Source organism: Peromyscus californicus, unplaced genomic scaffold, assembly GCF_007827085.1.
Source record: "Peromyscus californicus insignis strain IS unplaced genomic scaffold, ASM782708v3 Scaffold_22__1_contigs__length_63687245, whole genome shotgun sequence".
Lineage (NCBI taxonomy): Eukaryota > Metazoa > Chordata > Mammalia > Rodentia > Cricetidae > Peromyscus > Peromyscus californicus.
In genome coordinates this window covers 9,863,533-9,883,128 of record NW_026294525.1, presented here as the reverse complement: position 1 = coordinate 9,883,128, position 19,596 = coordinate 9,863,533, and the positions used below count along the sequence as shown (strand labels likewise).

At 49.4% G+C, this 19,596-nt stretch overlaps 1 protein-coding gene across 1 annotated transcript in view; it reads right to left on the bottom strand.

Annotated features, from left to right (window-relative positions):
* Serac1 (serine active site containing 1) overlaps positions 1 to 19,596 on the bottom strand; it is a 48,117-nt gene that overhangs the window by 22,073 nt on the left and 6,448 nt on the right. The window contains 7 exon segments of the mRNA XM_052750899.1: positions 10,531 to 10,659; positions 12,156 to 12,277; positions 13,037 to 13,139; positions 13,141 to 13,169; positions 14,745 to 14,834; positions 16,248 to 16,384; positions 17,083 to 17,119. Coding sequence (XP_052606859.1) covers positions 10,531 to 10,659; positions 12,156 to 12,277; positions 13,037 to 13,139; positions 13,141 to 13,169; positions 14,745 to 14,834; positions 16,248 to 16,384; positions 17,083 to 17,119 — 647 coding nt within the window.

Below are 19,596 nucleotides of genomic sequence, written 5' to 3'. Positions count from 1 at the left end.
GTCAGGAGGTAAGCTGGCCGGCCACTGTCTGTCTGTATTGTCTCAGTCTGTTTACTTGTCTTTCGTTTTCGTCGGACGTCCTAAGTCAGGTCTGAGTCGGTGGGGGCTGAAGGAGCTGACGAGCTCGGACTTCGCCCACCGAAACCCTGGAAGACGTTCCACGGGTATCTAAAGTCCCCTCTGGGGCACGGAAAGTCCCCTCTGGGGCACGGGAAGTCCCCTCTGGGGCACGGGAAGTCCCCTCTGGGGCACGGAAAGTCCCCTCTGGGGCACGGAAAGTCCCCTCTGGGGCATGGTTTTTCGGGGCCACCCACGCATCAGAAGGATATGTGGTACTGGCAGGGGACGGAGAATTCAAACACTCCGCGTCCCCATCTGAGTTTTTGCTTTCGGTTTTACGCCGGAGCCGCGCAGCGAAAAATTCTGTGGTCTGTCTTGTCTGTTTGTTTCTCGTTGTGTGTTTAACCCTTCTTTATTTGGAGACCACCATGGGACAGGCTGTCGCCACCCCATTGAGCCTAACCAAGGACCACTGGTCCGATGTTAAGGCCCGAGGAAACAATGAAGGTGTCATTGTCAGGAAGAAGAAATGGATCACCTTCTGCGAGGCCGAATGGGTCATGATGAATGTCGGCTGGCCGCGAGAGGGATCTTTTAACCTCTCTCTTATTTCGCAGGTGGAGGGTAAGGTTTTTGCCCCTAGCCCTTATGGGCATCCCGACCAGGTCCCATATATCGCCATCTGGAGATCACTGGTCGAGAACCCATTTCCATGGGTTAAGCCTTTCCTTCCGCAGCCCCCTCCAGTCTCTGGGCCTTCTGCGCCCCCCAACCCGGACTCCTCCCTTTACCCCGTGCTCCCTCACAAGGAGACTCCTAAGCCTCCAGTCCTTCCCCCAGACCCCAATACTCCCCTTATAGATCTCCTGACGGAGGACCCACCACCATATCGAGCCGGACCACCTGGAGAGCCGGCCGAAGCGGCCCCAGCCGCCGCCCCGGTGGCGGCGTCCCCGGCCGTGCCCGTGGCAGATCCGGAAGTCACCTCGACTCGCAGGACCCACGGGGCTGAAGAAGAGGACGCAGCCCCGTCCCCCATTGCCGGCCGCCTCCGCGGCCGCCGGGATGGCCCCCCTAATGAGTCCAGGGCCTTCCCGCTCAGAGAGGGGCCGAATCGTCAGTTGCAGTACTGGCCCTTTTCAGCCTCAGACCTCTATAATTGGAAACAACATAATCCCCCTTTCTCCAGGGATCCTGTTGCCTTGACCGGCCTAATTGAGTCCATCCTAGTGACTCACAGGCCGACTTGAGACGACTGTCAGCAGCTCCTGCAGACCCTCTTAACAGTAGAGGAGAAGCAGAGAGTTTTCCTGGAGGCCCGGAAGCAGGTTCCGGGCGATGATGGGAGGCCAACCCAACTCCCAAATATCATCGATGCAGCTTTTCCCTTGACCCGCCCAGACTGGGACTTCAATACACCTGAAGGTAGGGAGCATCTATGTCTCTATCGCCAGTTGCTCTTAGCGGGTCTCCGAGCGGCCGCCAGAAGGCCTACCAATTTGGCTCAGGTAAGGAATGTGATACAGGGAAAGGAAGAAACACCCGCTGCATTTTTAGAGAGGCTGAAGGAGGCTTATAGGATATACACTCCGTATGATCCAGAAGACCCAGGGCAAGCACCAGGTGTCATCCTATCATTTATCTATCAGTCTAGCTCAGATATCAGAACCAAATTGCAGCGGCTGGAAGGTTTACAGGCGCTAGGTTTGCCAGACTTATTGAAGGAAGCAGAGAAAGTGTTCAATAAGAGAGAAACTCCTGAGGAACGTGAGGAAAGGAGATGGCAGAAACAAGAGGAAAGGGACAAGAAACAGCATAGGGAGATGAAAAAGGTTTTGGCCGCCGTTGTGTCTCAGGGACAGCAGAGAGAGGGAGATAGGTCGGGAGAGCGAAGGAGGCCACCCCTTGATAAAGATCAATGTGCTTACTGCAAGGAGAAGGGACACTGGGCCCGAGAGTGCCCCAAGAAGCCACAAGGACCCCGCCGGCCCAAGCCCAAGACTGTAGACCTCCTTAGTCTGGAAGAGGGGAGTCGAGGCCAGGAGCCCCCCCCCTGAGCCTAGGATAACCCTCAAGATCGGGGGGGCAGCCCGTGACCTTCCTGGTTGATACTGGTGCCGAACATTCAGTCCTAACCCATGCCGGAGTGCCTCTTAGCCGGCATTCTGCACTGGTGCAGGGGGCAACTGGAAACAAGAGGTATTATTGGACTGCCGAGAGAAAAGTCCAACTGGCATCAGGGCAAGTAACTCACTCCTTTCTGCACATACCTGAATGCCCCCATCCGCTGTTAGGACGGGACCTATTAACCAAATTGAAGGCACAAATCTATTTTGAAGAATACCGTTTGTTTGAACCAGAACCCCCGGAGAAATCACCTGAGGAGCTACAGAACTGGCTGAGAGAGTTTCCTCAGGCCTGGGCAGAGACTGGGGGCTTGGGGCTGGCACACGATCAGCCACCGCTGGTGATCTCACTAAAGGCCTCCGCGACTCCCGTTTCAATTAGACAATACCCAATGTCACGGGAAGCTCATGAGGGGATCAAGCCCCATATTCGAAGGCTCCTGGACCAAGGGGTGCTAAAGCCCTGCCAGTCCCCTTGGAACACCCCTCTCTTGCCTGTTAAGAAACCGGGGACAGGGGACTACAGGCCGGTCCAGGACTTGAGAGAGGTCAATAAGCGGGTGGAGGACATACACCCCACGGTGCCCAACCCCTATAACCTTCTGAGCACCCTCCCACCGACCCACGTCTGGTACACTGTGCTAGACCTGAAGGATGCCTTCTTTTGTTTGAGACTGCACCCTCAAAGTCAAATGCTATTCGCTTTTGAATGGAGAGACCCAGAAAAAGGGCTTTCGGGACAGTTAACCTGGACCCGGCTCCCTCAGGGCTTCAAAAATAGCCCAACCCTCTTTGATGAGGCCCTACATGCAGATCTGGCCGGATTCCGGGTCGAACACCCAACCCTGACTCTGCTCCAGTACGTGGATGATCTACTCCTGGCGGCCAGGAGTCGAACCGAGTGCCTGGAGGGCACTCGAGCCTTATTGGCCAGACTTGGACAAAAGGGCTATAGAGCCTCAGCCAGAAAGGCTCAAGTATGCCGAGACAAGGTTACCTACCTGGGCTACACCCTGAGCGGAGGGCAAAGATGGTTGACAAGAGCGAGGAAGGAGACGATAATCTCCATCCCCCCTCCTCGGAACCCCCGCCAAGTTCGAGAGCTCCTGGGTACGGCTGGGTACTGCCGCCTTTGGATCCTGGCTTTGCCGAACTGGCAGCCCCATTGTACCCCCTCACTAAACCAGGGGCCATGTTCCAATGGGAGGAGAAGCATCAGAAAGCGTTCCAACAGATCAAGAAGGCCTTACTCGAGGCCCCGGCTCTGGGTTTGCCAGATCTAACCAAGCCCTTTGAGCTGTTTGTGGATGAGAACTCAGGTTTTGCCAAAGGGGTACTGGTGCAAAGACTGGGACCTTGGAGGAGACCTGTAGCGTACTTGTCCAAGAAATTGGACCCGGTGGCTACAGGATGGCCATCATGCCTCCGCATGGTGGCAGCCATTGCCGTATTACTCAAGGATGCCGGGAAGCTGACTCTGGGACAGCCGTTGACTGTGCTGGCCTCCCATGCAGTGGAGGCCTTGGTCCGACAACCACCGGACAGATGGCTTTCTAACGCCAGAATGACTTACTACGTGGCAACAAAGAAACTGTTGGAAGAAATCTTCCCCAGGTATGGGATGCCTCAAATATTGGGGTCGGATAACGGGCCTGCCTTCGTCTCTCAGGTAAGTCAGAGGGTGGCCAAACTATTGGGGGTTGATTGGAAACTCCATTGTGCATACCGCCCCCAGAGCTCAGGACAGGTAGAACGAGCTAATAGAACAATCAAGGAGACTTTAACCAAATTAACGCTTGCAACTGGCACTAGAGATTGGGTGCTCCTACTTCCCCTGGCTCTCTACCGAGCCTGAAATACTCCTGGCCCACACGGCCTAACCCCTTTTGAGATCATGTATGGGGCCCCACCTCCTGTTGTAGACTTTCTCCATCCTGATATTTCCTCCTTTGCTACCACCCCTACTTTAGAGGCACATCTTCAAGCCCTCCAACTGGTGCAGAGGGAGATCTGGAAGCCCCTGGCCAAGGCCTATCAGGAGCAGCTAGACAAGCCGGTGGTGCCCCACCCCTTCCAGATCGGGGACTCCGTTTGGGTCCGACCACACCAGACCAAGAATCTGGAACCACGGTGGAAGGGGCCCTACACTGTCTTGCTGACCACCCCCACTGCACTCAAGGTCGACGGGATTGCTGCATGGATCCACGCCTCGCATGTGAAGGCTGCCAGGGAACCCGACCCAGCAGGATCCAGAAAGTCAACATGGACAGTGCGCCGCACACGAAACCCCCTAAAAATAAGGTTGGCCCGCGGCTCCTCTTCCTCCCCCTCCTCTTAATCTCTGCCTACCCCCAGGGGACTAGGGCGGCAGAGAGCCCGCACCTAGTTAAGAGGCTCACTTGGCAGGTTATCTCACAAACTGGGGAGACGGTCTGGCAAACGACCGCCCTTCACACCCCCTTCACATGGTGGCCCAACTTGCATCCAGATCTCTGCCAACTAGTAGCAGGGTCAGGGGACTGGGACATCCCTACCACTGACCCCATGAACCCCAGAGCACCAGACGTCTGTCAGGATGGTAAGGGAACTTGCAAATGTAGTGACGGGAGATATGGATGTGGTCACCCTGAAACCAGAGCAGCCCTGTCACAACTATCCTTTTACGTCTGCCCCCGGGATGGTAGGGACAGAAAGATGATTAGACAATGTGGGGGTTATGAAAGTTACTTCTGTAAAGCATGGGGATGTGAAACAACTGGTAATACCTATTGGGAGCCTTCATCCACTTGGGACCTCATTAGGGTAAAAAGGACTACCCAAAGAGAAAGCCACTCATGGCGTCCTCTTACTCAAGGACGTTGTTGGGGAACTGACACGTCAGGAAGAGATAACACTTACTGGAAAGGGGGGGGGCACTGTGTAAATTTCACCTGCAACCCCCTGAATATATCTTTTACTCAAAAGGGAAGGGAGATAACACAAGACTGGATTAAAGGTAAAACATGGGGACTTAGACTTTACATGACGGGATGGGACCAAGGAGTCGTGTTTACGATTAGGCTTAAAATCACGGAGCCCTCCGCCTCTATAGGTCCCAACCAGGTTCTCTCTGACCAAAAGCGCCCCTCTTTACCCGCTCCGGCACCCCCGAGGGCTACCCCCCCGACCCAATTCGGCCATTCACCCAAGCACGGCTCCGAATGCCACTATAACCCCAGCCACCCAGGCCGGGTACGGGAGACCGGCTATTGAATCTTATAGAGGGCGCTTACTCAGCCCTCAATGTTACCAACCCAAATCAGACTCAGGAATGCTGGTTATGCCTAGTCTCCACACCTCCCTATTATGAGGGGGTGGCCGTAGTCGGAAGCTTCACCAATTCTTCTTCACCCCCGTCAGGATGTGCCTCGACACCTCAGCATAAGCTCACAATCTCCGAGGTGTCAGGACAAGGACTATGTCTGGGGATAGTACCCTACACCCACCAACACCTGTGTAATCGCACCCAGGCACTTGTTCCAGGACCCCACTATCTCGTGGCTCCGAACGGGACTTATTGGGCCTGTAGCACTGGACTTACACCATGCCTCTCCTCCTCAATACTAGCCAACACGGCCGATTATTGTGTGCTCATAGAACTGTACCCCAAGATAGTCTACCATGCACCTGAAGATATATATGCCCGATATGAAACAGGGGTCCCCCGTATAAAAAGAGAGCCAGTCTCGCTAACCCTGGCCCTGATACTAGGTGGATTAACTATGGGAGGAGTCGCCGCCGGAATAGGCACAGGTACCACTGCCCTCATGGAAACCAACCAGTTCAGACAACTCCAGGTTGCCATGCATACCGATATCCAGGCACTGGAGGAATCCGTGAGTGCCTTGGAAAAGTCACTCACCTCCCTGTCTGAAGTAGTTCTGCAGAACCGGAGGGGATTAGACCTCCTCTTCCTGCAGGAGGGGGGGTTATGTGCCGCCCTTAAAGAAGAATGTTGCTTCTATGCGGATCATACTGGGGTGGTGAGAGATAGCATGGCTAGATTAAGAAAAAGATTAGAACAAAGACAAAAACTCTTTGAAGAACAGCAGGGATGGTTTGAAGGATGGTTCAGAAGGTCCCCCTGGCTCACCACCCTCATCTCCACCCTTATGGGACCCCTTCTGATTTTATTGCTCCTTCTGACGCTCGGGCCCTGTATCCTAAACAGACTTGTCCAATTTATCAGGGAACGTGTTTCTACTATTCAGACCTTGGTATTGACCCAACAATACCAACGACTCAACCAGGTGGAAATGGAGTCACATCCCTATTCTTCCCCATGAATGGAGGATTCCATTCCCTGAGATAAGAAAATGGGGGAATGAAGGGCCCCAGCATACTTGCTTAGCCTAACGCCATTTTTGAGCAAGGCCTGAAAAGTAACTAAAGGTCAGAAAAACAACTTGTACCCTGGATAAGAGCCAAGTCAGCAGGCGTGTCGAGCTCGGGGAAAAACCACAAGCTGTCCTGAGTTTGAGCCTGGCCTCATACGAATCGTCCAATCAGAACCCTGTAAACTATGCTTCCTGCTTCTGTACCCGCCCTTCCGCTGCCCAACCCTATAAAAACCCTCCACTCCAGCCCGTCGGCGCGCCAGTCTCTTCAGCCTCTGGAGGGACTGTATCGCCCCGGGTACCCGTGTTCCTGAATAAAGCCTCTTGCTGTTTGCATCTGACTTGTGGTCTCGGTGTGATCTCTGGGCGAGGGTCTCTCCAGAGGGAAGACTACCTACGGGGGTCTTTTAACACAAGTGTGAGGAACTGAGCTCCGACCCCCAGCACCCACATAAAAAGCAGGTAGGTGGTGCACATCTGTTACCTCAGTTCTGGGTACGGGAGGGAGAGCACACCCAGATCCCAGGAGCCTGCTGGCCAGCCAGTCCAGCTGAACTGGCAAGCTTCAGATTCAACAGGACACTCTGTCTCAAAAAGTAAGGTGGAAAGAAATAGCCAACGACCCCTGATATTGACCCCTGTGTCCACACACACACACACACACACACACACACACACACACACACACACACACACACACGCATGCGTGCGCACTAAATTATAAAATGAAGAGTGGCAAGCACTACCAGATACTAAGTCTTATGAACGGTATCCAGAGTGGTGCTGATAGCAGAATCATGTACTCTGATGAGACAGCATCCTGATGAGACCACACCCAGCTTTGCCCTCTGACCTGCTTCTATCAGCTTCCACATCCTTTGCCACTGAACAGGCTTTACATCCCACAACTGTCCACTGGACGCTCCTGCCACCCTTGGTTCCAACCTGAAGGCAGCCATGTTGATAAGGAGTCTATGCATGCCTTCAACAAGAAACATACGGGGCTTGGCTCACCATAGAGCAGGAAGCCTTTGGACGGTTTTAGGCAGGGACAAGAGCAGCTCTCACTCAGGTCTGTAAGATCACGTGGCTACACTGAGGGAGACGAGCTGAAGCTCGGGCATCCAGGGAAACGCACAAATTGTTCCAAATGCTGTTAGACACGGGCAAGCTCTCAGGGAAAAAAAGAAATCAAGAGAAATCCTGGGGGCTAGAACTGGAGACAGAAGGAAAAGCCTGGGAGATGAGCAGGGCTGAGAATATCGAGTGTAGGACCTCAACTGTGTTCAGTGGAGAAGATGCCTTCTCGGGGCTTTCTTGTGCGGCTACATCTGAGATCTCCACCCAAAGCAAGGACTTGAAACGTCCTAAGAGGGCATGGGAAAAACTGCCATCAAGTGTGATGTAGAAGACAGACTGGAGTGGGGGAGCTGGGAGACGAGAATCCTACAGCCAGCCTCCATCCTGCATTCTTCTTCCCGGAAAACACTGGCCCAGCCTACAGTATGAAACCTCAAAACTAACAAAAGGTCTTAACCAACAGACGGTCTGTTCTGTGATGTTTCGATTGTGTTCTGACAAACAAAGCTTGTCTGGAATCAGAGGGCGGGGCCAGCCACGAGCTGACCTAAATTAACCAGAGTGGTTTGGAGGACTGGAGACAGGAAGTCGAAAGATTGGGCAGATAGAGGCTCTTGGCCCTTCTGGTCGAAGGAACGGAAGAGGTAAGAAGAGACAGTGGCTGCTCCCCTGCTTCTCTGAGCTTTCAGGTTTTAACCCCGATATTTGATTCCTGATTTTTTGATAAGATTAATTAGATTAACGCTTCAACTATCAGATCCATCATGGTCCTTGAGCAGTGTCAAAGGGAGCTGGATATGCGACAGCCAAGCGACGGCAGCTGTTCACGGCAGCTGTGCTCCTGATGTTCAGAGAGCCCATTTGCAGTTAAATGTTCTTGAAGTTACAGACAGGCTGTTCCTGAAATATCAAAAACTAAGGCACCAGGGCATTTTCCCACACGTGCACTAACAAAGGGTCTGCATCCCTCCTCTTTGTAGGCTTTTCCAGAGGATCATGGGAATAAATTCCATAAAAGGGAGATCTTATCCACCATGATGCAGAAGGGGGAAAGGTCACCTTACCCCATGAATATGCCCCCAACCTTATGAATCATAAAAATTTCTTTAAAATCCACAACACAGAGCTGTCTCTGCCCACCGCGCTCTGCCGCCTCTGCCCACCAAGCTCTGCTCTGCCGCCTCTGCCCACCGCGCTCTGCCGCCTCTGCCCACCGCACTCTGCTCTGCCGTCTCTGCCCACCGCGCTCTGCTCTGTCTCTGCCCACCGCACTCTGCTCTGCCGTCTCTGCCCACCGCACTCTGCTCTGTCTCTGCCCACCGCGCTCTGCCGCCTCTGCCCACCAAGCTCTGCTCTGCCGCCTCTGCCCACCGCACTCTGCTCTGCCGTCTCTGCCCACCGCGCTCTGCTCTGTCTCTGCCCACCGCACTCTGCTCTGCCGTCTCTGCCCACCGCGCTCTGCCGTCTCTGCCCACCGCACTCTGCTCTGCCGTCTCTGCCCACCGCGCTCTGCTCTGTCTCTGCCCACCGCACTCTGCTCTGCCGTCTCTGCCCACCGCGCTCTGCCGTCTCTGTCCACCGCGCTCTGCCGTCTCTGCCCACCGCACTCTGCTCTGCCGTCTCTGCCCACCGCGCTCTGCCGTCTCTGTCCACCGCGCTCTGCCGTCTCTGTCCACCAAGCTCTGCTCTGCCGTCTCTGCCCACCGCACTCTGCTCTGTCTCTGCCCACCACGCTCTGCCGTCTCTGCCCACCGCGCTCTGCTCTGTCTCTGCCCACCGCACTCTGCTCTGCCGTCTCTGCCCACCGCGCTCTGCTCTGTCTCTGCCCACCGCGCTCTGCCGTCTCAGACCACCGCGCTCTGCTGCCTCTGCCCACTCCTGCCACACACAGATTTTGTGTCTGTGTGTCTTTCTATCTCTGTCTCTGCCTGTCTGTCTCTGCTTACTGATTTTTTGCTTACATTTTATGTGTCCCTCCACAGAATTCCTTCCTTCAAGTGGGAAAACACCAAGAGATGAATCAAGGAGAGAAAAAAAGAAAAAACCCTGCTCTGTGAGGACAAATCTATCATTCATGGTCCTTGGAACTCGCTAGAAAACAGTCCCGTTCATCTGAGAGTGAACCTGGAGTCCACAGGCACAACCAAGGAAAGACACAATCCCAAAGGAGAGCCAACGCCAGCACAAACGGGAACCAACACCCTAAAATCTGGAAGATTTGAAAACCACTGAGGAAGTGAAAGACGAAACAAAAGCCAACGTGGTAGAGGAGATGTGTAAGAACAGGAGGCTGTAGAAAGTCGGGGGACAGACTCAATGTGTGCCCCACAGCAACGGCCTGCAGCTGTTGGCGGCTGTACACGTGAAGGACTGAGCAGGACCGCCAGGCTGCAACTTAAGCAAACAGACCAAGACCAGAGGGTGAGGGCTATATCAAGGGAAGGCAGGCTTGATCCGCTAAATTCCAGAGTCTTGCTATACTCCAAGGAGAGGAGGCTGGATTCTCAAATCTAGAGTTCAGGTTAGAACACAGGCCTAGATGCTTCAACTCAAGCGCTGAGGATTGAACCCAAGTCTAGAGCATGCTTGGCAAGCACTCTATCACTGAGCTGGACCCAATCCTGACTGTTGATTCTAAAGGTGCAATACCAGAGTTTGCTCCTACAAAACAATAAATGAGCTCAGAAGCTGAGCTGAGGACTCCTGGAACCCGAATCTTTCTTATCCATGTCTATGGTTATCTTTTGCTGATTCCGGACACCACGCAGCCCAGTGCACAGTAGAGTCCATAACCGGGCTAACAACTGAGGTTCTAAATGCTGGCCCAGCACAGTGTCTTGGAAAACAGCGAGCGCTCAAACCATTTGCTGAATAAGACATAAGCAAACCTTCTGTGCAGCCAGGCTCTGGCTGGTTTCACTGAGAGCCAAGGATGTAAAATACTGGAGACACTCATCGAGCTCTGTCTGAGGTAAAGAAGCCAGCAAATGCCTGAGCTCCTCTTCAGTGGAGGAATCCTGAAATAAAAAGCAAAGACAGTCTTCAGACACAAACCCAACAACTGAGTGTCATAAAAGAACACCCGAAGAGTCAGAGCAAGACACACATACACGTTAAGTACGCAGGATGAACAGTGGTCATGATCTGGAAAGTACGCAGCCACAGAAGTGGAGGTGCACAATCATTTGTCTGTGGTTCTACGCTGCCATGGCTGCTGTCACATTTAAAGACCTATTACAAGGGCTGGAAAGATGGCTCAATAATTAAGAGCACAGCCACTTTTGCAGAGGATATGGGTTTGGTTCCAGCACCTACATGATGGCTCACAACCACCTGTAACTCCGTTCAGGAGACTGGATGCCCTCTTCTGGCCTCTGTGGACACCTAGCATGCATGTAGTGTACGTACATACATGCAGGCCCCACACATACATACAAAATAAAATCTTAAAAATAAACAAACAAAAAAAAGGACTGTTGGAATTATAACTCAACTTTTACCTTAGGAACTTCTTGATATCTTGACTCAAAATGAACTATACCCTTAATAATTAAAGGTATCACTAAGCCTGGAGTCTGTTAACATTTCATTTCTCATGATAATTAATGGTCTATGTGTTCACTTTTCTGTTTTTCAGGTGATCGTTTACATCAAAGTTTTAGTGTTGCTTTCTCATCTAAGGAAGGTGCCCGAGACACCTGCAGTTAGTTCAACGTGCTTCTGGCCATGGGTCTCCCCTGGGGTACTTTAACCCTCAGGACATATTTAGCAATGTCTGGAGACAACTTTCTTTGTTACAACTTGGGGGGCTCCTTGCATCTTAGGAGCAGAGTCCAGCAATGCTGCTAAGTATCCTGTGGTACACAAAACAGCCTCCTCCAGTAAAAAAGTATTTGATCTAAGATGTCAGGAGTGCTCAGGATGAGAAAAATCTCATCTATAAACAACAAGGTGGGCTGCAGAGATGACTTGGCAGTTAAGAGCATGCCCTTTGCAGAGGACCCAAGTTTGGTTCCCAGCACTCATGTCTGGTGGCTCACAACCACCTGTCACTCCAGCTCTTGGGGATCTGTTGCCCTCTTCCAACCTCCCTCCACACTGGTACTCACATGCCCATACCCACATCTAGGTACACAGACATAACTAAAAATAAATCTTAAAACAAAACAATCCCAGCACTCAGGAGGCAGAGGCAGGTGGCCTGGTCTACAAAGTGAGTTCCAGGACAGCCAGTTCAACACAGAGAAACCCTGTCTTGAAAAATCAAAAACAAGACAGCAACAAAAAAAGTTACTACAAGGCACCCTCTCTTGGGTACTGACATGCTATGGAGTTGACTAACAGAACAGACTCTCTCAACTCACAAAGGCAGAAAATGGCAGCGGAAGAGCCCCTTGTGAGGGTCATACACCTGTGGAAACGAAGATTTCAGCTTTCCATCCAGTTCCCCATGCTTATTTCTTTGCACCCACACATTAACCCTTCCCACTCCCTAGATCCCATGCTGGCTTACTTCTTTTAAAGATGGCAGAGGAGGAGGTGGGAGAAAAAAGCGAAGATCACTTTCTTTGCTTCGTGCCAAACCAATAAGGGTCCTTGGGTCGCAGGCTTGAGCAATTATCCTGTACTGGTAGTCTGTTGTGAAAATACAGTTTTTGTTAACATCAAGATTAACTCAGACTCATCACAAGAGTAAATAAAAAAAAAAAAAACTACTTGAAAGCACCCCAATTCTTTTTTTTTTTTTTTTTTTTGGTTTTTTGAGACAGGGTTTCTCTGTGTAGCTTTGTGCCTTTCCTGGAACTCACTTGGTAGCCCAGGCTGGCCTCGAACTCACAGAGATCCGCCTGGCTCTGCCTCCCAAGTGCTGGGATTAAAGGCGTGCGCCACCACCGCCCGGCATCACCCCAATTCTTAAACTGTTCTAAAACTTTGAAACTCCAAATTTCCCAAGTATTTTTCACAACTCAGTTGCACCTACAGCACCTGGGAGCTCAACATCCAACGTGACTCACAGTTACCACCAACCACACACCCGGGAAGCTCAACTTCCAATGTGGCTCAGTTACCACCAACCACACAATTCTCCTCAACACTCCAGGTCATGCTCTGAGTAACTTCTTTAAAAATCTGAAGTTCAAATGTGAAAACTGGTAACTCAGAATCAGGAGTTTCTCTCAGTGAAATAGTATATCTTTTTCTGGTAGAACATACCCAATTTGGGAGTTGCCCTTACCAAACACACTTCGCTTTCCAGTTTAGCATGGAGTTTTCTCAATGTTTGAGAGAGAGTGTGTGTTCCCGTATTCAGACTGCCTGACTCTTCCTTCCCATAACCTCACTCCCTTCTCTCTTACAGCAGAACAGAGGTGGTTAACCCACGGGCCTCCTTACTGTGCCAGTAGTGGGCCTCTGACATCTCCTGCACAGCCTTCAGTCGGGCAGCCTTATCGTCCTCCTGGCTCTTCCTCAGGAGCAGCCACACGGCACAGTCATGGGTCTTCTATGTCAACTGTGCTGAAAGAGTCTTTGCCAAAAGAACATGACAGACACACACAAGACACGGCAACATGAACACTTGCGACAACATCTGGACATCTATGGAGTATGCATGTTGCACATTTCTGAATCAAACTCTCATTGAAGCAGCTGGCCAATCCCCCTGGGCTGTCTGGCCACTAAGCCCCATACAGCCTCCTGTCTCTGACTCCCAAGTGCTGAGACCACAGGGTGGGCTCCAATCACCGGCTCTTTATGGAGGTTCTGGGTTAGGAGTCTCACACATGAAGGGCAACACTGTACTGACTGAGCCATCTTCCCAGCTCCAAAATGTTTTTATATGCACTGTTATATAGATGGTAACCTGTAACTAGTTAGAAACTGCAATGGAGCGTTAAACGCAGATACAGATGATGACCAAACGTTTGATCTTAGCTGTCGTATTATTTTTTATATGTGTTACATGTGTACTTTTAATACTGTATGCTATCTTTCATTATGTGGTCATTTTTTTCTCTCTTCCACTAAAAACATTAGTTTGAAGTAGACTCAATGTAGAAAAAACTGAAAGCATACGTTTTCACTGTCACCCACATGCCTCTCAAGTTTGCACCAGCAACTGTCATTCCGCCACATGAATCATCTGCACGTGTGTAAACTACCTCTGCAGACACAATGACTTCCTACCCTCTCAGGTCCAACCTGCATCTCCTAAGAACAAATTTATTGCTGCATGTGGTGGCACATGCCTGTAACTCCAGCATTTGGGAGGCAGGAGCAGGCAGAACTGAGTCTGAGACCAGCCTGGTCTATAGAGTGAGTTCCAGGACAGCCAGGGCTAGGTAGAAAGACCCTGTCTCAAAAAAAAAACAAAAAACCAATTTATTTCTTTCTTATAATCATGACGTTATCATCACATCCAGGAGCACTCACGAAAGTCTAAAATCCAGGCAAACTCCACATACAAATGTTACTGTAAAACAGTTTTATAGGGGATTTGATAAGATCTCTTTAGTCTTTCTTAATTCTAGAAAATCCTCCTGTCTACTCTTCATGATATCAACTTTGTAAAGAGATTGGGATGTAAAGCATTTTAGTTTTAGTTTTATGTTTTTGATTTTTTTGAGTCAGGGTTTCTCTGTGTAGCCCTGGCTGGCCTCGAACTCACAGAGATTCACCTGCCTCTGCCTCCCAAGTGCTGAGATTAAAGGCGTGCACTACCATGCCCAGCCAGGACAGCATTTTCGAGCTAACTCCAAATTGGAGATTTGATTGATTATAAAAATAAAATTCACATTGTTGATGCAATAGTTTCAGTATGAGAAAGCATGGAGTGATTTTCTTACACATTTTAAATTCTGAATATTTTGTAAAAGAATATTCATTCTTAGCAGTTGCTTACAACTATCTTAATATAATTAGACACAAAAATGGAAAACTGTTCAAAGCCCTTAGCTGTAAAATTAAATACAGCCAAGAGGATGTCCCTCAGCCAGATTCCTATAGTTAATAAAATATGAGCCTAAGAATGTTTTTTAGTCTTAGGGTGGCTGGTCCACACGACCTCCAGACCAGTGATGAGGACTCACGTGTCTACACGTACCAGCAAATGGGCTCCGCAGTACCCTGGCTGATGCTGTCAACACTTTCCTTACTGCTTTGTGAAGTTCTTTTCTTGCCTGCCAAACAAGCCCTAAAATGATGGCAGCAAGTAAGACCAAGTGTGCACTTTTAATATCGCGCTCCAATACCTCAAAAAGAAACACATACACCAGGCTCCAAAGTTAATAGCAAAGAACATAAAAAAAAAAAAAAAAAAAACAACAAACAACCCACCTTTGACCTCTTATTGTCACTGAAAACGCAAGTATTTATTATGGGAACACAGAATGGCCTGGACTCCAGGAAAAGGTCAAGGAGAAAATGAGAACAGTAACTATAGTTATTCCTCCTGAATAACGGAAGCTGACTAATACTCACAAGAATGTTCCTTGTAAATAGCTAACCTAGAACTGAACTTGGAAATGCCTTAAGAGTGAGGCTGAGCCTCACCAGACAGGTAAATTATAAGAGGTGGTAACAGTCTCCACATTGAAACTGTAAGCAGCCCTAATGGATGCTGAAGTCCGGGGAGGTGATGCAATAAAGATGGGGTGGTGCTAATACAGAGTTCAGAAGGAGCAGAGGAGCCCATCCCATGCAGGCACGTGAGGGCTGACATCTTAGGACAGACAGGCAAGGCAGGGTAGGGTGGGGGCTCACCAGGCTGCCCAGAGCTAAGGGAAAGACTCTCTTCTGAGCTAAACTACCACATCTATCAAGTAACCAAGAGGCCTGCAAGCAACCTCTACCTTGAGAAGGGGATGTCCTAACCAGCATGGACAGACCACTCAGTCTTTGTGACAGATGGCAGCAATAAATACGGTGAATTCTTATCTCTCAATGTGTTTCATGAGTTCGACTGCATGAGTTAACCCCTACAGCATGATGGACTCTGAGCTAATTGACAAAACAAACATTTGTACTTGCCAAACTGAACTGATGACCCTCAATGAAGAAGGAACTCGGGGTCAGACACAAGGGCTTTAGCCAGTTCTTACTTTGTTCTAAAGGAGCTGAAGACCTGGGGAAACACAGAAGCCCCAAATCTGGCCATTAGTTAATGCTTGGTGTGGTGGCTTGAATAACAGTGGTCCCCATAGGCTCATGTATTTGAATGCTTAGTCACCAGGGTATGGAACTATTGGAAAGGATTAGGAAGTGTGGCCTTGTTGGAGGCAGTGTGTCACTGGGGGTGGTCTTTAAGGTTTCAAAAGCCCATGCCAGGCCCAGTCTCTCCACCTGTCTCTGGATCAGGATGTAGCTCTCGGCTCCCTGCCAGGATGATCTGAAATTGTAAGCCCCCAGTCAAATGCTTCCTTGTATAAGCGCTGTCTTGGCCACAGCCTCTTCTCACCACAACAGAACAGTGACTAAGACACTCAGGAGCCTGGCTCTGCTGACTCTTCCAGAAGGCTGAGCTTACCCTGTCAGCACGGTTCTCTAAACAGACCCACTTCCACATGTAATAGCTAGCTTCCCTTTTAGAAGGATGGAGGTATCTTACCACGATTTTCTGCCTTGTCCATGGGAACGGTGTGCACATAGATGTAAGACTTCATTTTTTCTCTTTCCACCACCTGAGTGTCTAACGTTAAAGACTTTTTCAGGGCCAGAACTTCATATGTAAGAAATAAAGAGCCCCTAAAAAGAAACAAAAAAACATCATAAATTGGGATCTAAATATGACTCAAGAGCTTTTCACAGTGAACTGTTTTCTATTTTACTAGGAAACACAGCATACAGTAGCACACAAGTGTCATTTTACATGTATATGCACACACAGGGACATATGTGTACACATTCATCTCAGTTTAAAATAACAGCAAATAGCTGCATGATTATATCCAAGGAAGAAATAGAAGGTTAGCGGTGCCCCAAAGTCCACAGTGCGTTCTCTCTCATTCTTTCACGGCTGATCGGTAGCAGTAATCATGTCATCGCTTTGCATCATGTGTCTGCCACTTGTGTGTACATCCTTAAACAACAGTGTTCTGTTTGGCCTGATTTTGAGCTTCGTGTGAACGGACTCGGGCTAGATGTGTTCTTCTGTTCAGACTGTGTTTGTGTGACTCACCCACACTGTCGTCTGTACATACTGTTCCCTCATGACGTAAACACACTTACCACAACTTATTTACCCACTCCCCTGCAAATGGACACTTAGGGCACTCTTAGTGTGAATGTACTACATGCAATGCCCCTACACGTCTTATAAATACGTACACATATGTTCCTCTACAAAGGCATGTTCAACCTTCTGACATGCCATCTACAAGTCACTTCTGCTAAGATTTCCAACAGTAGCATCATGAAGCCATTAACTGTTCACTGACACTTACCCTAAAAGGAGGGATCCAGTGACTCTTATTATATTCCCTTCAAAAAGAAAGAGGAAAAGGCAACGTGATTTCATTTTTAAAGTATGACAAGAAATAGGCAACAGTGTAAACCTTTTGTGTATAACTGGGTCAAAAATTGTATTCTTGTTATATAGGTAATACATTACATTACATATTATATTTATTATCAGCCACTATAATACATGGCAGCACTGAGGAAAATGTATGATTTATGCTTATGGCTTCCACACTCATCCTTCAAGCTCCTGTTCTGTTCCCTCAAACTAAGTCACAAGGGATATACTGAGTACAATGTAGGGTCACAGCCTTGCACTGAGCGTGATCACTAGGAGGGTCACCAAGCTTCCCAGCCACTATAGAGGGACTCTCTGTCGAGTAGAAACATTAAAATGACTTTTCCTCCAAATAATCACAGTGTACGTGGTAGCTGAAGCACCAGAGATCACAAGGCCCCATTTAAAATATACGCAACAAGAGTGTAAATTTTTGTTTGGACCTTGGAAACATTTTAAATATCTATTTTTAAATCTTATTAGCAGAAAGTTGCCTATTCAGTACACACCCATTGCAAAATATTCAAATCCTAGACTGCTGAGTGGGAAGGCTGGCCACTCAAGTCAGACACACATGGAGATCTAGAAGGGAGACACTTCCCCCAGGAACTCATGGGCCTTCACGGTAGGTCAAGAACAGGGATGAGGAGGTCTGCAGAGGTAAGACACAGGGCTTCCTGCCTGCAACTCTCTGGGACAGTTCTGATTCCAAGATGGCCCTCTGGTGTCTTCTGGCCTTCAACATGGAGATTCAGGGAGCATCCAGTGTTTTCTTCTCTAATGCTACCACCTGTGGCTTCTTGCTGGCCTTTCAGTGTGCCTCTCAACACTGGGCATCAGACACAGGGTCTGTGCGTGTGAGCACATGCTCTTCCCAAGCTACATTCCAGCCTCCTTGTGGTGGTATTGTAGTCCCCAAAATACTGTGCACGCTAATAAACTTATCTGGGGTCAGAGACAGAACAGCCACAATATTAAACATAGAGGTTAGGCAGTGGTAGCACACGCCTTTAATCCTAGCATTCCAGAGGCAGAAATATCTCTGGATCTCTGTGAGTTCAAGGCCACATTGGAAACAGCCAGGCATGATGACACACGCCTTTAATCCCAAGAAGTGAGCCTTTAATCCCAGGGAGTGATGGCAAAAACAGAAAGGTATATAAGGCATGGAGACCAGAAACTAGAAGCATTTGGCTGGTTAAGCTTTCAGGCTTCTAGCAGCACAGTTCAGCTGAGAGCCATTGGGATGAGGACACAGAGGCTTCCAGTCTGAGGAAACAGGATCAGCTGAGGAACTGGCCAGGTGAGGTAGCTGTGGCTTGTTCTGCTTCTTTGATCTTCCAGCTTCACCCCAATATCTGGCTCCAGGTTTGATCTTATTAATAAGACCCTTTAAGATTCCTGCGACACCTCCTGGAATGTTTCCTTGCACTCTTCCTACCGTCCCTCCTTTTCTCCCTCACTAGAGGTAAACGCAATGTTCTCAAGGTTGCTACACTGCGAACGCTGAGAGAAGGAAAGCAGAGGGCGTGCTTTGCTGCTCCTGCTTATCTTTATATGGAAAATTCAGGATCGGAATTCCCTAGAATTCCGAAAACATCTACTGTAAACACGTGTGTGTGTGTGTGTGTGTGTGTGTGTGTGTGTGTGTGTGTGTGTGCGTGCACGCACGCGTGTGCGAATGCATGCCTTCTCTCATGTACAGGTGCACATGCCCATGCATGGTGACGGAGGCCACTGGAGGACATCTATCATTCTCTATGTTCTTTACTTTATTCCATTGAGACAGGACCTCTCACAGACCTGGGAGCTAGGCTGGCAGCCAGAAATCCCCAGTGACCTTATCTCTGCCCCACACTCCTCAGTGTTGGAGGTACAGGTGCATGTATTACACTCAGCTTTTTACTTAGATGGGTTCTGGGAATTTGAATTCAGGTCTTCACACTTGCACGGGAACCGTTCTTATCCGCTGAGTCACCTTGCCAGCCCAACATATTTTTGTTTAGTTCTGTTTGGAGAGACGGGGTCTAACTACGTAATCCCAGCTAGCCTGCTCTCTGTGTTTGGGGCTGGCCTTTCTCTCCTGAACGCTTGCATTAAAGGCATACTCCACCACCATACCCAACTCCAATGGTCTATCTTAAAGCTTCAAAGGAAATGGCTTGAGGACAGGGACTTCATCTTACTCAACACTGTAACTTCAGAGCTAAAAACAGCACCTGGTACAGAGTCAATACATGTTGTCAATAAATGAAGGATGAGCAAGGCCAGCCTTGTTTGTAGCTGGCTTTGTTGTCAGACTATCTTTGGATCACCAGCCCCCAAATAATGACATGGAGACTTAATTATGAAAGCTTGGCCATTAGCTTAGGCTTATCCCACTAGCTCTTATAACTTAAATTAACCTGCTTTTTAAATCTATGTTCTGCCACGAGGTTTG